Genomic DNA, 7,743 nt, shown 5'->3' on the forward strand with positions numbered 1-7,743 from the left:
CGTTTTGTACATTGGGTTCGCAAGGGCGAAACCATGCTTAGACTAGGTTGAGCTACCGTCTGGGACAAATTTTTTGAACAAATAAAGAGAATTATTATTAACGCTTCAAAATTTAACTATGCTTTTAAAAAAATTAGCCCATCTCACCAAGCAAAATTGGTTCATTTCACCCTAATTTTTTTTGTTTTCTCTATCCCACTCGACCCCACCAGGCCTTGAACCTGGGGCCTAATCTGCCCCATGCCTTACCCACACCCTCACCACTAGGCTATTCCTAGTGGTTCATTTCACCCTAATTGATCGTAGATGGAGAAAAAGAAAAGTTATTTCAAGTTCTGTCCTGGAGTTAGTTATGTCATTAGGTGGCTAATACGATATTGTTCTATTCTTATAGTCCTATTTATTTTTCGACTAAGGTCAGTCGATTAAAATAATGAGTCATCCATTTTATAAAGAAAAAAAAACCTAAAAAGTCAGAAGAAAAAGAATTAAAACAAAATCGATAAAGAAGGAAAACCAATTAACTAGACCGTTGGATATCTACCACGAAGAACTAGATGAATCAAACGGTGGACCAGGATAACCTTACAGACGGACAGGATTTAACCATCAAGATATAACTCTATCGAAATTACGAAACCACCCCTTTTCCTTCACTTGTATCGCAAATCGCATATCCTCGCCGGGTCTCTCTCCGCTCCAAAGCAGCTTCAATGGGGGCACTCATACACTCCTTCTCTGTAGCTTCTCTCACTCCAACGGCTCTAGAACTGGTCTGCAAAAATGGGCCCTCCTCCAAAAACCAAAATTCAAGCTTTCAATTCTCAAATGGGTTCTCTTCGTTTTCTTCTCGTCGGCCATTTCCAGCTCAGAAGGTCCCAGTCAGAGTCAGAAGGTCGGTGATTGTTTTTGCAAAGAAGAACAGCAACAAGGAGAAGAAGAAGGAAGACAACCACAGCTTTGCATCGAAACCGGATGAGGCCACTGGGCCTTTCCCTGAATCTGTGCTGCTTAAACAGGTTCCCTTTCGTTTATATTTATACACAAACTCCATATTTCTTTTACTCCTTTTCACTTCTTTATTTTGGGTTTATGGATTTTTTTATTTTGTAACTTTGGCTTCCGAAATTCAAAGACTTTTGAGTGCGACCCTTTATTTTTTGGCTGCTGTAGAATACTCAAAATTTGTTATTTGGGATTTGAAGTTAGTAAATTCGTGTTTCTGATTCATTTAAATTGTGGGTTTCTGAGGGGTTTCTTTTGTTTTGTTTTGTTTTGTTTCTTGGGATTATTGTGTTTCACCCTTCACGTATGAGCCTTGCGTTCTGAAAGATTTTATTTTTCTTGAAAATTTAAATGAAGGTGGATAAGATAAGATTTTTTGGGCTGCTTAAGTTTATTTGTGGTTAATTTTGAGATGAGACTTTGTTATGAATTGCAGAAGAAAGTTCAGGAAGATGGTAACCTTCTCCCTGAGTTTGCAGATGCCGAAGAAGGTAAGCTATCATGATTCAAATGGACTGCTGGCGATTGCCCTTTTTTTCCGAAGAATGATTTGAGGCCTTGCAGTTATTGATTTTATTTTCATTTCTATGCAGAGAAGGTGTATGAATTTTTGAAGCTTCAGCTGCAAAGCGATTTGAATGAGGAACGAAGTAAGTGCGGTTCATGCTCATTTTTCTTGCTTGTAGGATTGCCTCTTGGCTTGACTTGTTAGATTGAAATGGTGAAAGAAATTGTCTTCTAATAGTTCATGGAACAAATGGAAAATATTATTTAGTGTTTAACCATGGTTGGTTGGTTATAACTTATTGTTTCCCTTGTTACAGTGCGCCACTATGAGCTGGTTTATCTGATTCATGAGAAACATGCCGAAGAGGTTGGGAGTGTCAAAGAGAAAATTGAAGGTTAGTTTTTCACTTCTAACTCTCTTAGTAATGTCTCCGTGAACTTCGATAGATTCACAATGAACTTTGAGGCAGGCAAAATTTTCTCTTCTAACTCTCTTTGTAATGTATCTGTTATCACTGAAACAAATATGATAGGTTCACCATGAATTTTGGTGTATTCAAACTTTTGTCTTCTAACTCTCTTACTACTGTGTACGGTAAAGAGACGAGACAGAAGTTGAGATCGAAAGAAGTTAAAATGCTGTGATGATGTGTGGATGTTTTGTAGTGTTAACGGTTTCCCTGCTACATGTTGATCTGTGAGTGTGTCACATTTAGGTTGCCCATGAAATAATCTTTAGCAGTTTTACTTTAGCATATTTGAAGAATTTTGGGGAGTGGTGAAATGTTTTCATGACCGTGGATGGATAGCTTTTTTGTTTTTGTTTTTAACGTTATAATTTCTTTTTCCACCTAACATGGCAAGTGAGCTTGTAATTGATAGAATTTCATCCATCTGTAAATATTACTTAGATTGAACATTTGTATAGCAACTTGCTAACGTTCTATTCTACTGATGCGGCATATACTTATCGGAATTCTTGTAGCATGAAGTTCCCTTACCCTTTTGAGCTGCATTTGAAATATATCGACAAAGTTATATTGAAGTTTATCTATGAATTACTTGCAGAGTTTCTAGCGGAGAAGAAGGCCAGGATATGGAGAGTGAGCAATTGGGGAATGCGAAGACTAGCATACCAAATAAAGAAAGCGAAGAACGCTTACTACGTTTTGATGAACTTTGAGATGGAAGCCAAATGGATAAATGACTTTAAGACCTTGCTAGACAAGGATGAAAGAGTCATTCGGCATCTTGTGATTAAGAGGGATGAGGCAATCACAGAAGACTGCCCTCCTCCTCCCGAGTTTCACACCCTCGGTGGAGGTACAGATTCTGATGAAGAAGAAGAAGATGATATGGAGTATGATGACGAAGAGTATGAAGATGACGATGAGGACGGGATTATTATCGTCGACGCTGACAATGATGATATAGAAGAAGATAGGGAACAAAGAAGGGTAGAACAACTAGTGTAGGAAAACCAGGATTGATAAGAAAACCGAGGGCAGGGAAAGTGAGAAATATTTTTGTATAAATTTGTGTAACGTTTCAAACGATAGATTATATTTAAGTAGATGGTAGCATATGAAAGATTTGTTTTGATTTATGTATCTTATTTGATTTAAATTTAAATAGCATATAAAAGATTTGTTTGGATTTGTGTATCTTATTTGATTTAAATTTAAGTAGCGTATAAAAGATTTGTTTGGATTGATCATTTATGTATCTTATTTTATTTAAATTTAAATATACTAAAACTGTTGATTTGATTCCCATTTAAGAGACTGGTATATAAAAATATCATAAATATTAAATTCGATTGTTTTTTTTCAAAGGTAAAGAATTTTATTAAATTTGAATAGAGATGTTTACATCAGAAGACAATGTATTAAACAACCATTCAGGCTCAAGACCATTCCAACTATGAAAGCCTCCTTCCCTTACCACAAACGAAATCACTAGATGTGTTGCCTTGTTACAAGTCCAATGAGCGAAGATAAATTCTACTGACTATGAAAACCCCATTCCCTTATTACAAACAAAGCCACTAGATGTACTGCCTTGTTACAAGGCCGAGGAACGAAGATAAATTCTACTAACCCCACTCTTCATATGATGCCATATTAAATTCGATTCATAAAATCGTGTATGCCGTGCATCATAAGATACCACCTAATATTGAAAGTAATATAAAGTTATTTTGACTTGTGGTTCCGGAGTAGTTTGGTTTAGTTTGGTTTAGCTCATAGTTTAATTTAGTTTAGTTTAGTTATGTTGTCATATCCAGCTAGTGTTGTGGCCCCGCTTCAATGATATGGCTGGTTATGATTTTTGTATTGAGCGATGTGCTATTTGATCTCGTCTACCTAAGTTGATTCTATATGGTCTCACTTCTACGATGATTTTATGTGACCTTGCTATTTGGTGGTGACCATTTGCAGTTGCTGATACAAATCTGTTATATCTATCATTCTGTGACAGTTTGTATGGTGGTGTGTGAATTTTTCGTACATGCGGTAGCCTATTGTGAGGTACTAATTATTTATAAAAAAAAAAAACTGTACCAAAAAACTAATTATTAAAAAAATACTATTAAAATGACGAAAATACCCCTACCTTGTTTGATGCATTATTTTGGGATGCCTTTGAAGCTTGGTGACATAATTTTTTTTAATTATTTAAAAAAATAGTATTAAAATGCATCAAATAATTTTGGGAACATTTTTGTCCAAATCTTTTTGTTGAAGCTTGGTGACACCAAAATCACTATTCACCTTTTCCATTAGCTTTATATATAGATAGATGTTGAACTATCTGCAAACGTGAACAAGGAGGGAGGAAGCCCTCCATTGCATTCAGTGGTGGATCTGGAAAAAATTATTTGGGTGGTCACATATAAAATTCACAAATATTTCTTCAACAAATAAATAGCCTTAGAAATTAAATCATAAATCTAAAATCCATAAAATAACATTAAAAACTTCAATTGTTTATCCACAACGTGATTTCATATTTTGAAAATGTATTATAACTTCATTATTAATGGAAATTATGATAAAAGACTAGGGTTTATATATGCCTAGACTAGAAGGTTAAGTAATTTTTTATTTTTTTTAAGTGGTCAGGTCTTATTGTTAAGAGAACATATAAATTGATCTAGTTTTGCTGCATATCAGCAGCAAAGAAGCTGCGCGCTGCACATAATGCCTTGCCATGCCCAATGTTCATTGCGGCATTTCATCGAGCAGTTAGAGGGCATATCCTAAAGACAATTCTAAGCTTCAAAGGGCATCACTTGGATATTCCACGGAGGTTTGCCAAAGTTGGGAGGGTCAGTTGACCCATCCCGCCCTTGGTGGATCCGCCAGTGATTGCATTGGTGAACTAAGTCATCACAATATGCATGTAACATGTTTATAACATGGATTTTTCTGACAAAACTAACCACATATGCATGTAAAATGTTTATCACATGGATTTTTTTTACATCAAAACAAAGAACATATATGCATGCATGCATGTAAATGTTTATCACATGGATTTTTTTACAACAAACCTACATAAAAAATAATCATGTGATGGTTGAATATTAACATTTCACGAGGAAAATCTATACTATTATATTATATGTAAAGCGCGCAGGTCCCATTTGGAGTCACGGGCTTCACTAAAAATATTTGGACAGAAATACCCCTTAACAAGAAAAGTTCAAAAGCAGCTAATAATGCAAGGGTATTTACGTCATATAAACAGTATTTTTTATAATTAATTTTTTGTACAGTTTTTTTTTAATAGGATATACTAGGGCTGTAATTTTTTCTTGAATCCCAAACCAAACAAAAAAAATTCCCAAACTGATAATATATATATATATATATATATATACTTATTTATTTTGGTTGCATGCATGTTAAATATTGAATTTAAGTACTTTGATAGTAAACTATATTAGAAATAGAAGCATGAAATTAAGTAGTTTGAAATTTTGGAACATCAATTTGAGTTGGTATGAATAAATTTGTATTTCAATTGGTATAAAATTTCAAATTGGTATGACGTAAAAAGTCTAAATTTTAATTGATATGAAATTGGAGTACAAAATTTTAGGCAAAAAACCCATATTTTAGACCATAGCCCAAAATTTTCAAATTTCAACCCAAAAGTCCAAAACCGAAAATCCAATCCCTATCCATCTTAAAATACCGAAAACATTTATAGAATCTCGAAAATTGGGAATACCGAAATTTTAGTTTAAGATTGGTCTTCAAATTCCTGTCCTAATAATTTTCTGTTTGGGATTCGGATCCCATTTTCGGTTTGGGATCCCATACCGAACCACTATATAAAGCGTGTAGCCCCCATTTGGGGTCACAGGATTCACCTAAAAGTTTTTGACAGAAATACCCCCACAAAAAAAAAGTTCAAAAGCAGCACAAAATAATGCAAGGGTATTTATGTCATATAAACAATGTTTTTTATAATTAATTTTTTTTGTGCAACTTTTTTTCGTACCCCACAATGGATTACCAATAATTGGATTCAATCGGTTGATTATTAAATATTATTTTTTCTATTTTTAAACATGTTCAAAACATCTTAAGAGGCGCGTAGTGCCGGTTAAAAAAAAGGTATTTTGCACGCGCATAATAATGTGATTCAATTAGTTGTCAAATAATTTTTCTTTTAACAAACAATATTATCTACACTAAGGGGGAGGGGTGGGCTTAACCTCATAATGGACTAGAAATAATGTGATTCAAAAAATGTGTAGTTGTGCATAAGCGCGTGTATGAAGGCTAGTTGTAATTAAAGGAGGAAGGTCATGGCAGATAAAGTAAGTTTTTGGAATATTGGGATATATTTTTGTTTGGATTTCCTATTAGCATTGTTTTTTTTTTTTTTAATGGCGGACAACTGATTCACTGCATCAAAGACAAAGATGAATTTCATTAATGGCATATTGCAGAACTTTTTGTTGTTGTTGGAGAGTTGCAGACCTAAACGGCAGAGGAGGAAGATGAAGGCCGGATCCATCTTAACTTTACAAAACTCCTTTATCAAAATACTTTATTTGAAGCCATTGCCATGTCATTTACTAGTCATCTTAACTTTTAGTTGAGAATCAGTAATATAATCAATTCTGTCATTCTCATACTTTATTCTCATATGGCATGATCAGATTAAAGATGGGATCAAATAAAAGTTTACGAGGCGTTTACGAGGAGTTTGCTCCTTCCTTCCACGGGCCACCACAATCTAAATCAATTCTCATACAGCATGATTCATCGGCGATCCCCTACTTGGATTGTTGTTAAGCATCTGTCTTTATTTTTCATTTAAAAAAAAAAGATTAAAAAAAAGGAATTCAATGAAAACTAATGATAAATGCTTACCAACAATCCAAGTAGGGGACCGATTGAGGATTCAACATGCCGTATGAGAATCAGTTTAGATTATATGGTCGAGACGAACTGGCGTGAAAAAGAAAGAGGACGGAAGGAGCAGAAATGAATGGGAAGGAAGGTCCTAAACTCCAATAATCATCATAAATTGTTTAATTAAATGGTTTTTAAATTATTTTTAATTGAAACTAATGTGGTTGGAAAAATCTTTCATTGTGCTCGGAACACAAGTGGTACATTACGTGTCATTATATAAGTAGAATGAAAGTTTTATTTTTTAACTTGTTATTTTTTTTAACATAAGTATTTCACTATTTATATAGTGACGTGTGATGTACTATCTTGTTATCCAAGCTCACTGAAAAATCTATCGTCACATGAGATGCCACCTAAAGGGGGACATAAAATTGTATTACAAATACATGATAACAATAGCATTATTGTAAAGAGAAATACTAAGGAGATCTTAAAAACAGGACTCTTCATAGACTCTCTATCATCTCATATTTTTTACACAACATAATATTCGCACCAAAATTAATGTTAAATTGTGAGGTTTTACTCTAAAAGAGTCTTCTTAACATTTTTCTTATTATAAAATATTACCCAAAAAGGTCAACTACAACAAAACTTTCAACGTGCAAATAAACCTGATATTCGTGTCGTGTTTCTCGTGTTCGTGTCATTTTTGTGTTATACCGGATAGCTTAACGGGTCGTGTCGTGTAATACCTGTGGGTAATATGACCTGACCCGAAATCAACCCGTTAATATTATCAATGAATATGACCAGAAACTAGAAACTAGTCCTCCAACCTACTCAACCTGTA

General features: G+C 34.2%; 1 protein-coding gene across 1 annotated transcript; it reads left to right on the top strand.

The window, feature by feature from the left end:
* Positions 1 to 7: 7 nt before the first annotated feature.
* LOC139193217 (protein REGULATOR OF FATTY ACID COMPOSITION 3, chloroplastic-like) lies at positions 8 to 3,168 on the top strand. Its single transcript, XM_070816236.1, has 5 exons — positions 8 to 1,019; positions 1,442 to 1,496; positions 1,599 to 1,655; positions 1,830 to 1,907; positions 2,581 to 3,168. The coding sequence occupies exons 1-5, from the start codon at positions 714 to 716 to the stop codon at positions 2,985 to 2,987; spliced, it is 903 nt and encodes a 300-aa protein (XP_070672337.1). The 5' UTR covers positions 8 to 713; the 3' UTR covers positions 2,988 to 3,168.
* Positions 3,169 to 7,743: the final 4,575 nt, after the last annotated feature.

This window comes from Malus domestica, chromosome 16 (assembly GCF_042453785.1).
Source record: "Malus domestica chromosome 16, GDT2T_hap1".
Taxonomy (NCBI): domain Eukaryota; kingdom Viridiplantae; phylum Streptophyta; class Magnoliopsida; order Rosales; family Rosaceae; genus Malus; species Malus domestica.

What these genes read in the sequence shown, in the direction of transcription:
- LOC139193217 (XM_070816236.1), top strand. Translation starts at nt 714, where the DNA reads ATGGGGGCACTCATACACTCCTTCTCTGTAGCTTCTCTCACTCCAACG. An exon ending in AATCTGTGCTGCTTAAACAG is followed by an intron (nt 1,020 to 1,441) that starts GTTCCCTTTCGT and finishes TATGAATTGCAG; the next exon opens with AAGAAAGTTCAGGAAGATGG. An exon ending in CGATTTGAATGAGGAACGAA is followed by an intron (nt 1,656 to 1,829) that starts GTAAGTGCGGTT and finishes CCCTTGTTACAG; the next exon opens with TGCGCCACTATGAGCTGGTT.